Source organism: Pseudopodoces humilis, chromosome 4 (genome assembly GCF_049639895.1).
Source record: "Pseudopodoces humilis isolate 2021_Gansu_Grassland_sample_001 chromosome 4, ASM4963989v1, whole genome shotgun sequence".
Taxonomy (NCBI): domain Eukaryota; kingdom Metazoa; phylum Chordata; class Aves; order Passeriformes; family Paridae; genus Pseudopodoces; species Pseudopodoces humilis.
Window position 1 is genome coordinate 60,778,357 of NC_142203.1, and position 22,529 is coordinate 60,800,885.

General features: G+C 35.2%; 1 protein-coding gene across 8 annotated transcripts in view; it reads left to right on the forward strand.

Moving 5' to 3' along the window:
• The window catches only part of ARL15 (ARF like GTPase 15), a 292,380-nt gene that overhangs the window by 105,602 nt on the left and 164,249 nt on the right, over positions 1 to 22,529 (forward strand). For 6 of the 8 annotated variants that reach the window (XM_014259878.2, XM_014259879.2, XM_088054471.1 and 3 more), the window contains one exon: positions 8,380 to 8,588. In XM_014259878.2, coding sequence (XP_014115353.1) covers positions 8,380 to 8,588 — 209 coding nt within the window. The other 2 variants (XM_014259880.2, XM_088054473.1) reach the window with 2 other exon arrangements.

Here is a 22,529-nt window from a genome sequence, read left to right on the forward strand (position 1 = left end):
AGGTCCATCCTGGTAGTCAACTAAGAATTTCCAGTTGTCTTTTTAGAATAAGTTATTTAATAATTTCATTTGGTGTCTTGTAAAGGCAGGGTTAAAAACTACAAGTGAGATGCCAAATAATGACGCAGGTCAAATTTAAAAGAATGATTCTGGATGTGAGCAGCTCTTCTTCTTAAAAAGTTTAAAAATACTAGCAGCACGCTATAGGGTTTAATAATGTTCCATCTTTTATTCATTAAAATATATTGTCAATATGTTTGTGTTAGGTTTTGTGATACACCCTAAAGCCATTTTCTAAAACGTAGAGACTGCACACTGTATAGTCATTTCAGAAAATTAACTTAGGACAAAAATCTGTTAAGTGCTTAGCAAGAGTGGAGTGGTTAATATCAGGAATGCTCTTGTCTCCAGTTGGTTGAGCCTGCCCAGGAAAAGAGATGAGAACTTGCCTCCCTACTGCTGTTACTTCTTAAGCTTGATTACCACAGTCATAAATTCACATTCTTAGGCCAGCTAAATTAATTGTCTAGGTGACAGCTTAAGAAAAAATAGCTTTAAATAGGTTTGGTTAAACAAAGCATGCGTATTTTGCCTTAATTTGGAAGTAAAGAGCATCAGAAAAGAGAGTAGGAGGAGAAGCCATGCTGTTGTGGAGTCCAAGTTGAATGGAAAATATGAAATTCCGGAGAAGACAGCAACAATTTTCAGGTAGTATCTGCCTGGTGAAAAAAATTATAGATGTGGGAGAAAATAACGTTATTCTATTAATTACAATTTAAAATCTAAATATTTTTGGGAAATTTCTCTCTTTCTTTGCTCTGTGGAGGTAGAGTATTGAACACCCTTCTATCAAAAAGGAGCAGCTAACATTTCATCAAGTTAGTCATCAGAAAACTGATCCCACAAGTAAATGCCAACCTAAGTCATCTACACAGGGATGAGCTAACACAAAGCAATAACATCTCCATACTGTACTTGAATAAAAGGCACTTGACACCTCTACAAAATCTGATTGTGGAGTACATGCAATGCCATCTGCAACATAGCTGCATTGAACAGTTTACAGAATGTCTTAGCAGATGAAATTTTTAGATGACCCTTTTGAGCTGTCCACACAATAAGTCACACAGAGACATTCCACTTCCAAAAGCATAAAAGTTAGATCTGCTTGCTATCAATCATTCTCAGTCTGCTGTTCTAAAGGTGCCTAAACACAGGCTCTGTCTCATAGTTTCCTCATTTTATATATAAGAAAGATCATTTACACCTGCTTATGGACCTTTTTAATGTGAGTCTGAGGAAGCTCTAATTCAGCATAGTGATTTTACCACTGCTCTTTGGAAATACTGTGCTTTTGCTACAATTAGGTTTTTACAGTGTGAACAGACAACCTACAGTTTGTCTCACTGCAAGTAGGACCCATGCAAGCAATGCCTATCACAGCTGTGTAAATAGGATAAGCAAAATACAGAATTTCCTAGTTAATCTTTTAGTGGGTGAGGACTGTTTTTTTTTTTTTTGTTTGTTTGTGAGATATTTAGTGGAGAGAAAAGCAGAACATTTGGTTTGCTTAAAAGACTCTGCCTCCTGTTGGGCTTGCAGTGCCATTTTCCTCAGGCAGAATCAAAGAATGGAGTATAGCAGCTTAGTTAAGCATCAGAAATGATACTAATATTTTAGGAACATCCCCTATTCCCTGCCCCTCCCCCCCACCCCCCAAAAAAAAAAGTTTTCTCTTATATTCTAGACCAGCTAAAGCTTTAAACTTCTGTAGACCAATAGACCAATTAACATAAAGGCTAAACAGAAATACACAGCTGTGGTAGAATTGCTGCTTCTTTTACACTACTGCCTACTACTAGTTTGAAGTGGCATAGAGAAAGATCGTTTTGAGCTTTGTTTGAGGTTAAGCTTCACAGTTATCAAAGCTGTGACTGCAGCTCAGGGGAGGGTACATTTGAACCTTGCTGGGTGCTGGCAGCAGTCTTACTGTGGAATTGTGCCTCTGCTTCTGAGACCCTGTCTGTCTCAGTCCTCTAGCAGATGTGGGAGAAGGACATGGATGCAGATCATCTTGTTGGCAGCCAGTCTTTGCTAGCCCTAGAGGGCATACTGTGTGTTTGTGAATTTAAAAAAACAAACAACCCCAAACTAGTTAAAGAAAAAGAGAAAGGGGTGAAGAATGGCTGGCTGTGCCACCTGCTGCAAACTATTAAATCTTCAGGTATCAGGCTTAAATAGATGTTAAAGCATATTGCAGGGCACACATATTCTTCTTTTTGTTTTAAATTTATTTGTAAATTCTTAAAATGAACGTTATAATGAATTTTATGTTCTTGACTAGAGCGGGAGGTATTTGTTTCAAATTGCAAGTTTTATTTTAATGTGTTAGTATAATACACACACGCAAGTAGTTCAAACTGACTTTCTGCAGGCAAGTATAATGTTTTTGAAACTTCCAAGTGCTTGAAACCCAAATGTTGTTCCAACAGATTTAATATCAGAGTAAGATGGAGATTCAAAGTTGGAAACAGTACTTAAGTTAGCTAATAAGGAAAATACTAAAGGCTTGATTTCCAGATTAATCTCACTGGGGAAGCCTGGAAGGCAGACAAGAGATGACAGAGATGGTTTCTATAAACTTTGGTTTGATAAGAAAAATAAAATTAAGTGCCATAAACTTATATGCATTTCAGATTTCGTATGTTTTGAATACAAGCAGAAATTTTTTTCCTCAACATTTTTTGTCTTCTTTTTTCCTTCTGTGCTGTTTTTTTCATACTGTATTTGGATTGCTGCAGTGAATATAGCAGATTTGGCAATCTCAAAATATTCCTTTTTCTGGAGAATAAGTGCCAGTCTCCTGCTGCCATGTTTTGTGCATTGCAGGAGTGCACTGCCTGAAAGCCTAGAGAAAGTAGGCTGTGATCACTTGGTCTAAGACCCCAGGAAGCAGAAGTCCTGGGACTTCTGAAGATGTAGATTTTGGTTTAGCATCTGTATTGTCACAGTAGCCATACAAAGTAGCCTTGGAATGATGACTGACATTACACCCGTGGAAGTGCTTGTATCTCTGCGTGAATGTGTCGGATGGGACAAATTCCATTCATAGCAGGTATCTTAGGATTTATAAATTTGTTTGTAATAAAAGGGAGCTAACACAACAACAACAACAACAACAACAACAACAACAACTGTCGCTCTATTGGGAACTGCGAGAAGAACGACACAGACTCTCTCATGGAGTCCAAACTGGAGAAGTTTCTCTCGGTTTATTAGCTCAGCTCTTTTCTATAGACCGATACATGAAAGTACAGAAAAGAAAACTCTTATTGGTCAGTGAACTAACACATCATCATCATTGGTCAGTGGGGTTCACCACCCCTCGACTTTGTCTTGCAAGGAAAAAAGGAACAGACAAACAGCACCTGCAAGGCTGCTTTCTATCTCTGAGGATTGTTTTAATTCCTCCCTATGAATTCCCAGGCCACTTTCCCAGGCAAGACTGAGAAAGCTATGTGGCCACAGGCACCGTGCTCCCTCCATCAGAGTTAGCATCCATAAAAAACAACAACAGCAAGTCTGTATATAGGATTTATTTAAGGGTGGAATACTGGGAAACCTGCCCAAGACAGATAAGGAGCAGCCACATCTCTTGAACATGTTAAGATTTATAAGGTTTCAGGCATCTTCTTGACTACTCATGAAAATGCATCAGTTTTACCTGTAAGGATATGATGTGAAGTGAAGGTATAAACCCTACATAGTTTTAGAAACATTTATTTTCCAGAGGTTTTCTTGGTGTGAGAGACTAGAGTATATTTACAGATTTTGCAGGAATGGATAAGACATTTCTTTTTCCCTTCCCTTCTTTCTTACTCCCCCACCCATAATACCCAGTGTTACACACAAAAAGATTTTGTGGCAGAGTCCTTGGCATTTTTTCACCTTTATGATTATTAGAAATGTTCTAGAAATTCCAGTAGAGGAATGATCTACATAATGCTTTAATTTACTATAAAACCTTCAGAGTACGTAGGTGAGTGGATGATATATTTGAAGTGGTAGAAAAGCTGTTTGCGGACTGCATTCTTTCATGTCCCCAAGTTAACTGCTTGTGATGGGAAGGAAAGAAAAAAAGGTTTTCCCTCTATTTGAGACTGTAACTTTTCCAGACCTGTGATGCGTTTTGAGGCTAACAAGAGCTTTCATTTGCAGACTAGACTGTGTTGAAGCAAGAGCTCTGTGACATTCATTGTGCTCTCGATGGCGAGTTGTTGCAAGTCTGACAAGTAACAAATTTGACACATGTAAATTTCTTTCAGTGATTTTTTTTTTTTTTTTTTTTTTTTTTTTTGTAATGCTATGTCCTGCTATCCTGAAAGTACTGAAAAGGAGGGAATTGAAGGTAGCCTCAAACCACCACTGTGAATGAAGATGTAAATAGAAGTATTCATAGCTGACATGAAGATTTGCAGCTCTGTGCTTTGCATAATATATTTACAGGAGTGTGTACTTGTATGTACCGGTCTAGATGCATGTTAAACTGGTGCATGTTAAACTGCACATAACTCAAAATCTTCCTTCCATCTCCAAGGGGTACTGATACGAATAATTAATAGTGTTAATATGGGCATACTCTTCCTTTGACTGCTGATAAAAAAAAAAAAATTTAAAAATATAAAAATGAAGGTCTTTAAAATTATAGTTAGTTGAGTAAACCTGTTCTGTAGTAATGCTAAATAGTTGGGGTTTTTAATTGCAGCATCCTCTGTCATTTTTCCGTAAGGAGAGGTTTGTTTTTTTTTTCTGTTACAAAGTAATTCAAGACTACATTTGATCGAATAAAGAAAAGTATTTTTTCTTTAAGAATAAGTGATGTGATTGTGTTGTAATTTGGATTTTGGTGTGGTTTTTCCCTCTAATTTATTTATAAATTGCATGTTAGTCACATCACAGGACTCACTCCTGTTAAGTTCCTTCATTACTGAGGGAAACAAATCATATGCTTAGTGATAAGTAGTGGCTCTTGCATGTGTTTGAGGAAGCTGCTACCCTGAATGTCACATTTTAGTGAACCTGTAACATAGTATATTCCCTCCTTCCAATGTAAATTACGTTCTTCTGATGTTTTGGAGGTTCTTTCTCTCTCTCTCTCTCTCTCTCTCTTTCTCTCTCTCTCTCTTTTTCTTTCTTTCTCTCTTTCTCTTTCTTTCTCTCTTTCTCTCTTTCTTTCTTTCTCTCTCTTTCTCTCTTTCTTTCTTTCTCTCTCTCTCTCTCTCTCTCTCTCTCTTTTTCTCTTTCTCTTCCTTCTTTCATCTTAGTTTAGGCAGTTTTTTGGTTGAAGAAGCAGGCATATGGTTCAAAGCTGTTATAACAAGCTGACAAACCTAAGTGCTTATTCTGTGTTACTACTGTTTGCTGGAATGTTTTGGGTACTAGTTAAGTTAAATTCCTAATTTTATCAGTCTTCTGAAAGCCTAAGGATGTTTAATGGTTGCACATTACATTTTGGATTTCTGAAGACCTCAGACTTTGAATCTTCCTGTCTTTGAAACCTTTGCAGTAGATGAAAAATAAATTAATAGTTTTGCTGAACTGCACCTAAAACTGCTTGTTTTCCAAGGCTATATTTGTCATGCCACAAAGTGTGAATGGCTGAAACACTATTCATAGGCTAGTGTTTTCTGCCCAGGATGACTCCAGGATAACTCCAGTCCACTACTCTGAGGAAAGAAGCTGACAGCAGATTCTGTTCCCTGAATATGAAGAGTTAAGGCAAAAGAATATCAGGTTATTTGTCTTGCAGAAATTGTGACTTCCAGCTGCTGATAGCTTATTGATGCCAAGAATTATTTTTCAAGTGCATTTGCCAGAAAAATGGTTTGAAATGGCACCCTAAGGTACATGCTCTATCAGTCTTTTTTCCTTGTCTGCTTTGTGCAATTATTTTTATTCTTAAACCTCAGGTGATAGCCTCAGAATTGAAGTGTAAGCAATTTCAAGGCATGTCATTAGCGTAATGGAAGATCCCAAAGAAAACACCAAGTTTCATGGGGCACTGTTTAAGTTGGTTCTTTTGACTATGCCATGGTGGCTGACCAGGGTGGGAGAGAAAAGGATTGCTTTACTTTGGTGGTGACTCTTTTGGGACAGCTGACATGGAGGAACAAAGTTGAGCTGCTAAAGAGCCTGAACCAAAAAGACCAGACCATAAGGTCAGCAAATCAGCATTCTCCTTTTCTGGCTTCAATGTCCCATGTAGGGATCCATGAGCTGCTTTCTTCCAATTGCCTAGATACAAGAGGTCAAATGTTCTGCAGTTCACCACAGTTTTTCTTTTTTGAGTGAGTATGATTACAAAGATAAGACTCAGATTCTAGCAGTGACATGTGATTGAAAAGTAGCTGACTGATGCTTAGAGCAAATTAGAGAGATGTTATGTTGCTAGGAAAAAAAAATACGTTCAAAGAACTGATCATGCTCTTGGTCTTTAAGTTCATCAAAAATGATTCTGTACTAGTTTTTAAAGTAATGTGATACTTCAGATGCCTGTGACACTGCTGTGTGTGGCTATGTAAATAGTGTCCCTCTGGCAGCTTGCTCTACTTGGTTCTGAAGTAGACAGCTGTTCAGAAAGACTGGGGCACCTAACATGCTACAAAATTCTTTACAAGTACAGTTGACAGATATTCGTGTGCTACAAAAACATAGAATTATCTTTCAGTCCTCTTCTGTATATATAATGCCAATCTTCAGATCTTGATGATAAAATAATAAAACATCCGTCCTGTTTGTGCATTGTTATTTTGGGTCTGGTTAAATTAACAGAGAGATTAAGTAAGGTCTTGACTAGGTCCAGTGACCATTTACCTTTAAGTAGTCAACTCTGTAGGTCTCTTGTAGAAAAAAAAAAATATTAGACATGACTTAAGTATTCTCTGTAGGAAAAAGTGTGTGTATTTGTGTGTTGACAGCTTGTGCTGGGTGCAGATACAGAAACAAAGTGGTCAGGGTTCCAGTGTGACTAATAAAAAGACAAGACTAACTAACTCCGTTAGATGAGATTTGAATTCGCTTGAGTTGCATACCTAAATTTGATGGAGCAAATGTTTATTTTTTCCTTCACCTTTGTTTAGTGACTTTCTTTTTTGTTGCACAATGTGTAAATTAATATTTTAAGTATTGTATCAACGTTATGGTCATGATGTTGCATTAAATCTCATTATGTTGCTCAGAAATTTTGTGTCATTTTGTTTCACTGAAAAGTAGGATTTTATTGTTTTCAGCTCTTAGTTCTTGTGTTTATATGGAAGTTCACTTCTCCCTGTTTCAAGATGAGAAATGTGCCTATTAAAGGTACCTTCCGCACATTTCTGCAAGTCACTGTCTGGCAGACGTGTCAAGTTTTCTACTAGACTATTGCTGCTGCTGTTCACTGTTTAGTGTTTGTCCCCATGAGTGTAGTGCCAGATCCAGACATACAAAGAATAGCCCATATCCAAATCATAGTTTAGATAGTTTGACAGCTGTCAAATACAATTTTTTTTTTCCTACCTCATTGCTACAACATATGCTGCTCTCCAGGGGAGACAAAAGCTTTCTGTTGATAACCTTAGTGCTTGGCTTCTGTTGAGATGGCTGAGTGCTGCTCAACTGTGTCCTAAAAATTACTGTGGCATATAAGCCTATACAGTCACTCATGTGTCTGCTGTTGGGCTCTTCCAGAATCCTTAGTGTGGTTGACAGAGCAAAAGTAGTTGAACTGAATGCCTTTGCAGCATGTTGTCACCATAGCTCCTCATTCACTGTTCAACTCACTATTGTATCATCATTCTCCTCATTAAGTATCTAATTACTTTAATAGGCTTTCCTGACACCTTTTTTCCCCAATTATGAAGTGGCTGCCTGATGGTTTGGAGATGAACTAGAAGACCTTATCAGAAATGAGCAACTGCCATGACAGAAGCTGCAGGTTATGACAAGGAGCTGCAGGGCAAAGTGAAAAAGAATAGGTAAAGATTTAGGTATTAGTGCCAAGATATTCCAGTGAGAAGGTAGAGGATTAGGCTGTGTGATGCTGTAAGCATGGTAGTAATGCCAGTACTCATTAATAGAGCACAAGCTTTAATGGAAGAAAGCTGCATTAAGTCAACTTCCTGCCTTATTTAAACAATGTTTATTTGACACTGGTGTGTATGTGTATGTTGGATTTTTATTGCTTTTTTTTTTTTCCTTTTTATTCTTTTAATGATGGTTAAGAGATAAAGTTTAGTTAATTGTTTTGATAATTTTATGTAGATGGTTTATTTTTGCTTAGAAGTGTTACATTTGTTAAACTATTCTTGTTTTAATTAGTTCTCATTATTGTCTTGAAAGGAGCTGACAATATCAGGAAATACTGGAGTCGTTACTACCAAGGATCCCAAGGGGTAATATTTGTACTAGACAGCGCCTCCTCTGAAGATGATCTAGAAACTGCTAGGAACGAGCTACATTCTGCTCTCCAGCACCCACAGTTATGTACTTTGCCATTTTTAATATTGGCCAATCACCAAGACAAGCCAGCAGCTCGCTCAGTACAAGAGGTATGTTAATGTGGCAGCTTCTTGCCTGTTTGTATTTACTATCTGCACACCGCTGATCCACTGTCACTTATTACCCTGACATCCTGGTTAAGGACTGGCCTCAGTTTCTACTTTACTGTAAGTACGCAGACCAGGAACAGTCCCAATCCCTAACAACTTAGTCCACTGTACTCTACACAGGCTTAGTTCTTCTGGAAAACAGACAAGTAATACTTGGATACAAACAGATCTTCTGCTTTCACCATATTTTGCTTAAGGGAGAAAAGATGTTTTTAAAACTACTCTTATGAAAAGCTGCTGGGACAGTGATTTTTTTGTTTCGCTTGAGTTTTTATTTGCTCTTAGTTTTAATTTTGCACTGTTCCATTACTCCATTCTTTTCAACTGCTTAAAGCAATGCATTGTAGCCATAGGTTGTCTTTTTTATGTAAAAGCTTTTTTTCTAAACTGCTGTGTACTGATGTGAGGTCAGAGTTGCAATTCCTGTTCTGAAGTCCTTAACTGGTTCTGATCTTCCTGTTCCAAGGAGTAATGTTTTTGTTTATAATTTATCTATCACACAGTAAATCATGTAATTGTTCTATTCAGTGTACCTTCTGCCCTTCAATTTCTGAGAAATTTGTCTTGTCTACATTCCTATCATGTCAAATACATTTGAGGAAATGCTGAAAATTACTTATGAAATTGTAGGAAGAAGTTAAAATCTGATTGTGTCATTCTGTTCATAAATGTCATTTAAAGGACTCCTCCTCTTGAAATCTGTTTGTTCTGTGAGTGCAGCAGAGTGAAAACTGTTCAGCACCTTACTGTATTGCTGCTTTGTATTTAAACTGATTCTTTCTTTGATTTGCTTTTTCTGAAATATGAGGTTTTAGACTTTCATCTCAGAACAAACTGATCTGTAGGAGAACTGCTCTTAGTACAGTATAGTTGGAACATACAGCCTTTGCTTCTTTATTGCTACTTATGTCTCCTGAGTCAAAAGAAATTAAGTTTATTATATGTTAGGAAGTGGTATAAATGTGGCTGGAGCATAACAGTATTTTTAGGAAGAGATTGTGACAGCTATGTAAACTACACTGTAAAGTATTCTTTAAAATTGTTGGTCCTTTTCTCTGAAAACTCATTCTTAGGAAAAAGGAAAAAAAAATGGAATTTGGATTTAATATACCAAGTTACATAAAAAAGTAAACAAAAATTATGCAGGGATAGAAGCTACAAGTTCTAGATCTTGTTCATATAAAAAAAACCCCTTAGACTTAGAAATAATTAATATTTGAAGGAAATGTAATATGGATTTTGATATGTAAGTTTAATAAATTGGCCTAGTTTATTATACAGCATAAAAACAAAGCATGCAGTCCTAAACTTCACACTTAAAAAATTACAGTACCCTGGGACAAAACATTTGATTTTATCATCCAAATGTAGTCTTTGTGCCTTGGCTTTAACTTTTTCATGGGGCAATTCACAGATCAGAGAAATTTCATAGATCACATTTTTCATCAATAGAAGGGCTGTTTCTTACATGATTTAAGTATTTCTTATTTTACTATATTTTTCATTTTTAAAGTGGTCAAATTTGGTTCAATATTAAATGAAGTTTTTGATAGCTGATAGAATTTTCAAAATGTTCTTTGTTCAGTTTCATATTAATAATGAATGCAATGCCAGTTGGTTTGCTTTACAGCAAATTATACTTGTAACTCTCTCATTTTGCAGCTGAGCCAGTGTGGATAGACTTTTGGGCCTGAACTGCATTTTTTGTGTATTTAGAGTTAGCATTTCTTTTCTTTTATTGGCACTACCCTTGTTTTCACCTCATTCTTCATTACCAGTTGCTTGAAATCTCAGTAGGGTAGTAGATCTCTATATGCTTACAATAGCATTTAAATGGGTTTATATTGTGTACTTTCAAAAAAAAAAAATCTTAGAGTTTATTATTGTAACAAGACAAGTCTTGATTGCTAATGTGAGTGTGTATGAGATGCAGAATACAAAAGTTTTATTAAATATGCACAGCATGTGCATATTTTCAGGAAAAAAACCCACTATATCAAGAGCTCAGTGAATTTTGAAGTTTTTTAATTAAGAGTAGTGGAAAGCAAATTAAAGAAAAAAGAAAAAAAGGGAAAAGGGAAAAAAAAAGAGAGAGAAAAGAATGTCATGAAGTTGTTACATTGTCCCTGAAAAAACTGATTATCTGTGTTTGCTGTATTTGCAAAATAGAAGCCTTCTTTGGTCATTTTTACCAGTGTTGAAATGGTAATTTCTTGCTTTCCTAAAGGCTTTGCTGTGCTATTGTCCTCACTGAGATGTGGAATAGAAACAAAATGATGAATCGTAAGACCATTGCTTATATAAAACAAACATATTAAAATATGTAACAAATGTAATATGTTGAGCATTGAGAGTCGAATTAGACAGTTTTGCAAAACTAAGTCCATTAATTATAGGTATTTTCTTAATTTTTTCATGTGTCAGAAGACAGATTAATCACAGTTGAAATTTAAAAATTTGTATGCATTCTTTTAGGCAACAAATACATTCTTTAATGGATATGAAAGGACTCCTTGGAGTATAATTAAGGAAAATGTCTGAGTTGAGTGGTGCATAATGGGAAATGTAGAAAAATATTTATCTACAACAAAAATTCTTCACAAAACTGTGCAAGTGCCAAGCAGTTTCTGCAACAGATGTTAGTTATATTTTTTGTTGGGAAGTGCAGTTGCTTCAGTTTTTCAAAATGTTGTACTTTATTTAATGTGTTTTTTTCCATGCATTACTTAGGTACAAATTATAGAATCTAGAATCTAGCACATAGAATCTACGTGCTGCATGTAATAAGCAATGTCATGATTAGTTCAGTTCACAGCTATAATAAATACTTGAAAAAATATCCAAATAATTTATTTAATTCATGACATGCAATTTAACCTAATTCATATTACAGCATATACTTCATATTACTGAAGTGACCAGGGAAAATTGCAGGGGAAACTGAGCTGAAATGCTAATCAGTAAATGTTATTATTTTTTTTCCTAAGTTCTATTGCTGGTTAGCTGTTTCCTAGTTAGATTTTGATTTTAGAATTAAATCAAAAAAGTAAACTTGTCATGGAATTTCACTGTAGAAACTATAAATGAAGATGTCCCTCATATTTCTTTTATGTAGACTTCTATGGTGATTATTTTATCTTCCCATGTCAATGATATTTGTAATTTGTTTTGGTTTTCCTGTGACAATAGCACTTATTGACATGTTTTCAAATATCTGCTAAGTGATTTCAACTGAGCCATGCTGAAATAAAGATTGCATTATTATCCAGGCTGTAAAACTGATAGAATTGTTTTTGTTTCAATAGGTTTGCTCCAGAATAACCCTATTTTAGACTAAAATTACAGTAATGAAGAATTAATCATATGTAAGTCAGTTCTGACTGTCATTTTGGAAACCTTATGAAACAGCAAATAAAAACTTTTACAAATGAAAAATAAATGTAGTTACTCAGCATGTGAGGGAAGATGGTGGCATATCAGTTTGGCCATGGCTTCCAAAATACAGGGTGCAGTTCCAAAACAGTTTACCTAATTATATGTTTTTTTAAGTAAGTTTCTTCCTGACAGAATGTGCTTTTGCATTTCCACACAAAAGTACTTTTGATTATTGAAACTGGTTTTGATTAATCAGATTTCTCTCACAGACTTAAAATATTGCAAGAGAGTAATGGTAATAAAAGTGCTTCAAATTGCTTTAAAAGGGAACAGGCATTACTGTGATTATCAACTTTTTAATTTTTGTTTTGGGATGTCTTGACTTTGTGTATGAGTATCAAAAGCTGGATATTGCAGTGGATTCTTGTGTGTTGAACCAGTGTGCAAAGAGCCACTGTTCTCCCAGGTCAGAGCAATATTCAGGAGCTGCATGTGTTGGAAGTTGTCTGTAGCAGTTGTATTTTAGGGGCAGGCTATTCTGGATGCTCATCTGAATCTGTTCAGGACTCCTTGAAGCCATATAGGACTGGCCAAAGGAGGAACCAAGTTGAATTAATTTTTCTTGTTCACTGGTGAAGCAGCTACTTTTTTGGCAGTGTGCTGACTTTGGGATGTTTCTATTTTTATATTTAGGGCTCTTTATAAAGTTGTAGGTGCATTACATGATCATTGTAGGTCCACTCCATTTGAACTATTGTATTCCAAGACCATATATGTGAAGAAATTCATAGAGTATAACCTGGTTGTAGGTTTTTCTTCAGTTATCCAAAAATTCAACTAATAAATTTCTTTCCTGTATTTAAATTTGTGACTTCTAATAACAGAAGAAATCACTAAAGATCTATTCTAAATTCCCATTTTAAAAAATGCTAAAACTTTTTAATGTAGACTTACTAGTTAACCGTAAAATCAACCTATTAACAGTCAATTTGAAGACTATGCTGGTTTAAATATAGTTGTCAGGAAAAGAATAATGTAGAAAACTTGCTTGTAGAAAATGTAAAAAACAAGTGCTGTTTTTTTTTTTCTTGCATACAAGACCTTACTTTAAAGTTGAATTGATGAAGGTGTCAAACTCCGTAGGAGAGTCATGTTGATTTTCCTTTTTTCCTTTGATAGAGCAAGATTTAAAAAAATCTTTTAAGTGCAAAACCAATGTTTTCAAAAGTGAGTTTGAAAGGTTTGTTGCATAGTAACATAGATTGTGATGCATTTATCTAGTTGAGAATATATGGATTTTGAATCACTATGTTTAATATGGTTTTCTGCTAGCAGATTAGTGGAAGGTGACTGTCCTTATGAAAAGAGCCATCTTAGGGCTGTGAGGGCTGTTACCTCTTACTCTGCCATTTTCTTCTCTGTTGTTTCTGTCTAGAAATAATTTTGTAAATTAACAATGTCTTCTTGAAGCCTTAAATATCTTAAAGCTAAATAACCTTTTCAGGAGAATGCTCAGGTTTGCCAGCAGCTGTGGAGGCTCTTACTGGTGGTGGGGATCTGGAGCGCACTGCAAACTGGGCTTTCAGGGCCTGAGTTGGCTGCGTATGACAGGCTCAATTCCAGGGTGTAATCACTTCTCTATATTCCGATGTCTTTGTACTGTTTTTCCATAATTCATGCTGTCTGTGGTTTCTGCTAGTTAGGGGAAAATTGTTTCTCTTTGGAAACCCTTTCAGTGTATGAGTTATAGATGTCATTTCATCACTAGCAATCTGAAAACCTGCATGGAGCAGTGACGCCTAAAGAGGTTTAGCCTCAGAGTGTGTTGTATCTTAGCTAATAGCTTTGAGCAAATGTTTTCTCTAGGAGCTGGTACTGCAAAAACCTAGCCTACAACAAGGAGTGAAAATGAAAGTTTTCTCTGCAGTCTTCCCCGTCCTCACCCTAGTCAAGCCTCTCAAATCTGAGTTTTCAAAGACCAGCTGTTGCAAATCTGTGTACTTTGTGACAGGGACATCCAGAGCAAAGTTAAATCGGGGACAAATTTTTGGTTTCTCAAGGAACTGTTTCTGAGATGATTTATCTTCAGATTACTGGATTACTGCAGTAAATAGCCAAAATATAGATTCCTACCCTGTTTTTGAGATCATAGTGACCTTAGTGACCTTAATATTTGCAATCCCCTCACTGCAAATACTTCTTACCGTCCAAGGTGTGTCCCCTGATATTTGAAGATTGTTTTGGAGCTGGACTCTGCTATTTTGAGTATTGGCTGCTTCCTTCACAACTGTGGCCTTTGAGGGAACAGAAGAGTTATTTGTCAGACTTCAGTTATGAATACATTTGCAGGAGAGGAGACTATTATTAAACTGGTGTTTAGACAATATTCATTTTGCCCTGTTTAGAACAATGCAGAAGTACCTCCTATTTGCATTTCTTATATGAACTTCCATTCTGATTAAAAATTTATTCATACCTGTTAGGAAAATTATTTAAATATAAAATCATCCTATAATAAAAATAATATATAAAAAATGCAATCTAAAAAGATAAGCAATTTAAATAAATGTGAGTAGATCCATATCCTAGTTAAATGTGGACTACAAAGAATTTTGTACATTTGCAATGCTGAATCCAAACAGTAACTACACCTTCCCTTTACATGAATTTGTGTTTCAATCAAGTTTTAAAGTAAACAAAGTCATAACAGATAAAATCATCAATATATTCATTAGATAAAAAGATGAATTAGTATAGTTGGTAATGCTTTGGTGAATAATATCACTTAGTACAGCTTAATATTGCTCTCCCAATGTATGTGGGACAAAGAGGCAAAACCTTAACAAAGAAAAGTATCTCTCTGAATAGCAAATTTCTAGCTGTGCTCTTGACAAATATGTAAGTCTGCAAGGAAATGAATTCAAAGACTGCCCCTAGAAACTCTGATTTGGAATGGTGTTCCTGAAGATATCAAAACAAACGCTTGAGCACACCTGCAAATGTTCATATATTACACAATGTGCAAGGAGATAAAGAGTAGGAGTAGAACAGCTAAGACACACGATTAGAAGTACTGTCCACATACACTGATTTCACAACATGAAGCTGTATTTAGAGAAATAAGTCTCTTGAATGGCCCTTTGTAGTGAATGCTGCCAGGTACACTTCTGCAAAAAAAGCAGCTGCATGTCTTGGGGTAGATTTTGAAGAATATTGCTGTATATGGTTTTGAACATCAGACATGGATTTTTACAGCACTATTTGGGTCATGAAATGGTTGTTTTGTGTGTGTGTAGATGGTGTGTTCATCAGCAGTATTGGCTTGCTTGCTGGCTACTTTGCCTCTCCCATCCTTCAGGTGTAACAGTCTGATTGTATGACCATGTGATGAACTGGTTTGGATCTAAAAATTACTACCATCCTTCCTCAAGGTCTTATTTTTAAATAAACTCAGATGAGAAGATAATTGGATAATTGGTACCGGCACAAATGAGAGGTGGGAAGAAGGTGTAAAACTAGAACTAGTGTGGAAACTTGGAGGTGTGGAACTATAAAATCCAATGAGTGTTGGACCCTTCTACCTACCACATTACTTCTCACTTTTTTTTTCTTATTACCCCGCAGTGACCCACAGTAAAGGAAGATTATACAGGAAATGCTGGAAAATATTTTTTTCCTCTTGCTTAAAAATGAATGTTCTATAGTACCCATGCAATTACTTTTGCTGGACTTGGGAGGGAGATAGGAAAGAAGCATTTATTTTCACTATGTACTTTGAAAATTTAGTGTCTTTGTTGACTTCCAAGCAAAAAAAGGAGAGAAAATGTCATTCAAAGAGAAGGAATTGGCTGCACTTGCAGAACTAAACACAATGACTTTAAAGATAGAGCACAGTCTCTATAGATAAAAAGTAAATTGATTAGAGAAAGTTTAAAATGCTTTCAGATACTAATCTAGATGCATATTTTTGTAAATATTTTTCATAAATATTTGTATACTTACAAGTGTTTATATGGTATTCAGTAAAGACTGTTAGAGAAGAGCACAGCTTTTTACAGTCTTTCTGAAACCCTTTTCGCTTGGTAAAAAGTTGGTGTGCTTTAATAGAGAATTAAATTAAATTCTGAGGCCTGTTAGATACAAATCTGACCACACAATCATTGCAACCCTTTTGAGCCCCTATGTCTGTGATATTGCTATTCTGGGGAATTCTTGAATACTCAAAAATTTAATTACCATTAGTGACATCTTACATGAACAAGAGAAGATGTATTTCTTTCAAAATTACTAACTATTACAAATGGAACAAAATAGTGGCTATATAACTACTTTCCAAATATAACTCTACTGTTTTAGCAAAAATAGTCTCAGGATCAGTTGAAAAAGAATGGAAAAGTATTTAATAATGAATTGGATAAAGTTTGTGAAATGTCTTTGATAATAAAAGTGATTTAGTGTGTGTTTTTCTTTCAAACACCCATCTTATATGTATGGATATGTATTAGAATGAAATCTTGAGTTCAATAATACAAGCTGCTGCTTTTTAAAAGATGAGGACTTATCCTTCTGTTTTTCTTTTCAATGCTAAAATAAGTTTGCTGATAAAAGGCAAGTTAAATATACTGTGAACCTTGTATTTAGCAAGGAAAAAATCATATTCTGTAGTTGAACTGCATCATTTATATTTGGTACTCAATACAAAAAAGGTAAATTGTTAAAGTGTTTTTCAAGTTGATTATGATCACATAATCTTTATTCCATTAGAGTAGGTATGCAGTGTATGAAATTAATTTCTGGCCACAGTCCATTCTGCAGGAATTAGACACTTACTCTCATGGGAAATCATGATGAGCTTGTTTATTGGTCATGTCAGGGAAGTTCAGCAATAACCACAGCAGGAGAAAAATATATCCATTTTATATCTATGTAAGTATTTCAAGTTAGATTTTAATTATGTTCCACAAAAGTAGAAAATTTTCAGCTGCACCAGTGCTACCTGCGCTGTGACACAGCACATGTTATTATTGTCCGTAATTACCAATGCCCTGAAGACCTTGCTGGAAATATGTGTATGCAGTTTCTTAAAACCTGCATCAAATAGAAGGTGCTCAGATCTTAGCCTGAGCGCTAGAGGCTTTCTGTTCCTTATCAGCCTCAACATTTCTGAAGATGCTTGGGCAGAATTTCTCTTGAATATGAGCTGCAGCATGAGGGAAAGCAGACCTGAAAATTGAGGTATCACTGGCCCATCTGAGGTTGATTTTCTTTAGATGTTTTAGCATAAAAGTCCTATGAGTGAAAACAAAACATAAACCTCTGGAGATGGAGATGTTGGCATGTAAGAATTCATGAAACAAAGATGCCTTCCCAAGTGACAGGATGGGGAAAGGATCATCTTTGCATCAGTGTCCTGGATGTTACTGAAACAATGCTACGATTGTCAAAGGCCAGGAAGGAAACACTACTGTAAGGTGTGATTTAATTCCTTCCTATCCATTCTCAGTTTTGAACTAATTTTTTTTTACCCTGGGATTCTTTCAAGCCATTTTGCTCCTGGAAAAATCTTGGATGCTCTCTGGGTGGTGGAAGATAAAAATCAAAGATTGTTTTGAGCTTGATTGCTGGACAAGACACTGCTGCTTTTGCAAATGGAATGAGCTAGAGAGGAGTAACAGGAGGAAGGGGAGGGGATTGCCGACAAGTCTCATGCACTTCTTTCCCTGTTAACTTCCCAAGACTTTACTGGCAGTAAAGCAGATGAGCTGAGTAGAGAGCATTCTGAGGTTCAAACAAAACTGAAGAATGGAATGGAGTTCTGAAAATTCAGAAGTAGTGAAGGGCCCCACAGTTCAAGGATGATGAGGATGCAGTACTATGAGTTTTTACTTAAAGAAAATTGGAGCCATTGAAGGCCTTCTTCTATAGCAATATAGGCTGAGAACAGTGTCCATTATTTCCTCAGAAACCACTTCTGTTCAGTGCATAATGACATTTGGTTCAAAAAGAGGAAACCTTTTTCCCATCCACTTCTTGCAGTGATTCAGCACCAGATGCCGATGTGCTTCTGAAGAAACATGAATTATCCACTCTAGCATCTGGGAACAATCGTCTTCATAAGACTAGAAGCAGGGTTTTAAATATAACGACATTATTCTAATGATGATTTGTTGATACTGCAGCATATCATTAGTCATGCTGGAATCTTTATAAGAATAAATGTTTTCTCAAAATAGTTTAAATGTTTAGAAAATCTATTACAGCAGTCAGACATGAAACAGTAACTTCTGTTAGAATCTGAACAACCTGAAATTTTGAGTTAGTCTAGAAAAGAACTTTGTGAAGGATGAAACAAATTAACTAGATAATATATTTAAAAAAAGGGCAATTTTAACAAATTTTTTACTTGAAAATGTGGTTTTTTATTATTCAGATTTACACACATCATCCTTATGTTATTTTTTTTTTCTGTTTTCAAAAACAGAGTATTGTCAGTGTATTGAATAATCCACAGCTATGACTACATATTTCTCAAAATCTTTTCTTTTTCTGGTCTTTTTTGTTATATTTATTTGTTCAGATTCTGATTTGATACAAAGTTGCAAGGGTCAGAAGGTCTGTGCTGTATTAATACTGTCTTAAAAGTTAAGACTCAGTATTAATGTATAGGCATCTTTAAAGTTAATGTATGCTGGAGTTCCATTTCAAGTATTAATAGGCATCTATTGCCTATTAAGAGATGTGGGAGGCATCTAGCAAACTGATAAAAAAAACCCAACAAAAAGCCCAACCTGCATTAGTGAATGAACTTTGCTTAAAAGACTGTTGATTTTATCCACACATGTCTACAGAGGTGGATAATTGGGATTACTGCATATACTGTTATATATTTGCTACAATTAAATTATTTCTTTAAAAATAAGTTGTTCCATCTATCTCTCTGTTAATACAAGCTTTTCTGTAAATTTTTTTTTCAATATTTTATCATAATGTATTATCACAGCATTTACATTCCCATTTTGGTTTTTATTGTACTTTGGTAATAAATGCTAGGAAATTGGTACATTATATGAAACATTTAAGTACTTAAAGGATTTCTTTCCTTTGATTTCTTATAGCTTTGTTCTGTTGCAGTAATGCTTTTACAGCAGGCCATATATTAACTACAAATCTACTACAGATATTCTCTTCCAATTTGTTTACCTTTGCTCCTTGCTGCTAATTACGCCTTTACTCATGGCTGAGGATAAAGGGAGTAAGAGAGTGAAATTTGAGTCACTCTCTAAGGCAGGAGAAGAAATCTTTTCAGAGCTGTAAACAAAAAGATGCTCTGTCACTAATATTGCAGGAAACAATCAGGTCCTGTTAGCTGCAACAGCATCTTCATTAGTGGCACAGTGTATATTTGTTGTTTTAGAAATACATAACTCATTTTGAAGTTAAGCAGTATTAATGCATGTGATATCTATAATCTGTGTTTGCACAGAACCTTATTCAACAGTCTTCATTAAGTAATTCTATTAAACTCTTCATTAAGTAATTTGCTCTGTTCTTTGAATCAGAATTTATTACTTGAAATTATTACTGTATTTTAATTTTTTTTTTCTTAATTCAGTTTGGGCTTTTTTGTTTTTGTAGTTGTTATTAAAAATTGCCCTAGGTACTTAAAAGACGAACAGAGGCTGCAGAAATGGTACTGCACATTCTTGAAGTACTGCACGTGCCTGCACATCTGTCATGTACCAGAAGAGTTCAGACTATGTAGTTTTGCTTGACTACCTTTTTTTGTGGACATGCTACTTGTATTATTTCTCATGAAGTTGTATTATTATGTATTATTTGTTGTTATTATTATGATTATATTTGTTTTATAATCATAAGATATTTGTTATTATTAATATAGTCGTTTTATACTATTAATATATTTGTTGTTATTGTTATTAATTATTATTAAAGTTATAATTGAATGAAAATTGATGTTGGCTCATTTTGGAATAGCTAAGTATTTGTGTGATGGAGAGAAAATCTATTATCTTCTGGTATTATTCCTCTTGCTAATTTTCTTAAATTTGAGTTTTATTGACACCTCAGTCTTAACACTTTAGAAATACTCCTACTCTTATAAAATCTTCTGAAAAAAACCCCAAAACATTTTAAAGCCAAAATTGACTGTTGTTAAAGGAGGGGGGGAAGCTTAGTATTTTTCTATTCTGATTTATTATACAGAAGGCTGTTTTTTTACAAAAAAAGGGCTTTTTTTCCTTCTTGTTTTTCTCTCTTCTTTTTTTTTTTTTTTTCCCTTTTTTTCCCTCCACTATTCTCAGTCTCTTTTGATCATTGATCTGGGTGACCCCACGCTCAGGGGTTTTTTCTTCATTTGACATGGACAGATTTTTGAAGTATAGCTCTCCTTTGGGAACCTCGGGCAGTTCCACTTGACTAACCTGTGATCTAATGAGCAGTAATGCAGGGTTACAGTGACCATTTTGTTTGCTTTGAGGGAGGATGGCTAGACAGAGAGTGGGAGAGAGGCGGTGTCTGCTGAGAAAAAAGATGCAGGGTGATCGAACAGTGTGAAAAAGACTTGTTAGCCCACATTAGTGTGCCTGATTTACTTCACAACAGGTCAGGAAAGGCCAAAGGCAGGGTTGTCATTAAATTGCAAAGTTGAAAATCCTGGTATTCAAAAGCATTCAAATTTCTGAAAGTTGTAAATTAGAAAGTTTGTGGTTCATGTTGAATTTGGCAGAAAGATATACAGAAGTACCAGCTTCTATAAAACATGAATGGTACATTATAAAATCATGCTGTAAATAAAAAGAAAACCAGCTTTTTAAAGTACTTTCATGGTTGACTGTTTTACAATGAGACTGGGTGCGAAAGAAAGGCCAAACACTAACAAGGTCGTTGCACTTTCTTTATGAGCCCTGGGGACCCCTTAATTATGTGCCCGTGCTGCTTATTTTGAGATCTGTAGAGTGTATGTGTACACGTGTTTGTATAATATATAATTTTTATTTGTATTTATTAAATCCATACACATATGTATATGCACATATGCATATGTATGTAAAAACAAAAATTTAGCTCTATTTGCCCAGGAATGTAGATTTTGAATCTTCTGCAGCATGTTATGGTACTTTTTTTCCCTCATATCCTTGATTGTTTCTCTTGGAGTGAACATTAATCTTCATGCCTTTGGTCTTGAAATAGGCATAGATTTATCTTAAGTTTACATTTACAAATGCAGACACACACAAAAATTGTCTTTATGTACTAAAGAGTTATTTTTCCTAATAGTAAAGCTTACTTCTCACTTGAATTGGACTTGAAAGCCTGCTGCTTTGCAATTGCCAAAACAAAAAGTTGAAGCTACGTATTCCTGAAATTACATTTACTCTTCTGTTTCATTCACTTACTTGGCAGTGGGCTGAATCTCCATGAGTTGAAGAGTACAAGCAGTTGCATTGATAGCCTTTAACTCATAGCAACCTCTTGTCATTGCTATTTCTGATCTGTCTGGCTTTAGTGAAAATCGAAGTGGAGCCTTTTAGCTATATTATCATTGTGCATTACAGCAGTAGGTAACAAAACAAATGGGTGGTCTTAGGGGTAAGGTACTTTTTTCTGTCTGTTACCAGAAGTTTCACTAATTGATTCTTGCTCTTCTTGGCAGTCAAAAGTCAAGTTTTCACTATTGCCATACAACTGTGTTAACTTCTAGATTGTACTGCATAGACAGAGGTAGTTGTCTTGATCCTTGTGTCTTGTTGCAATTAGAAATACATGAAATTAAGCAGCTGAGAAGAGCTGACCCATAATTAAGACTATATTTCTTACTGGACTTCAGGGGCTGTGCTCCCACTGATCAGTCACATAATTTCACTGACATTTAAGGGAGTGTCTCTTCTTGGCTGAAGGAAAGAGAAGACAACAGGATGTCAGGCTTCACTGTTCACATTGAACATTAACTTTTGGTTTTAACTTGTATTGGATTATGTATTAATATGTGGTGCCAGATTATTTTTGGTTTATCTTGGTCATCTTTTGTTTACAGTGAATATATGGTATAGTTTTACCTCCTGGTAACCTGAGGTTTAAGTGACAGTTGAATGTGGGTAACAAAGTACATTTTTTATATTCAGTGCTGCATTTCTCAACTAATTTCACAGTATGTCACTCCTGTTTTTAACACATTGTAAAATTCACTTATTATTAGAATTTGAAATAGGATTAGTTTATTTTGAAACAGCATGGTGTTCAAAGTGGCTTAGTTGTTACTATACCCAAAGACTAGTCTCAAAAAAATTTGCTATGGTATGTATGCTTCCATTTTCTTGATTATTTTAACTGATACTTAGTTGCAGCAACTTGGTGGAGATGCATCTCAGGAAACCCTGCACTGAGCTAGCTTTCTCTGTAGCTTTAGGTCATGTTAGTCAATGGAAACTTATTAGGGCATAAAATGATGAGAAAATGTTTAACAAATCAGAATACTGAATCAAGGCA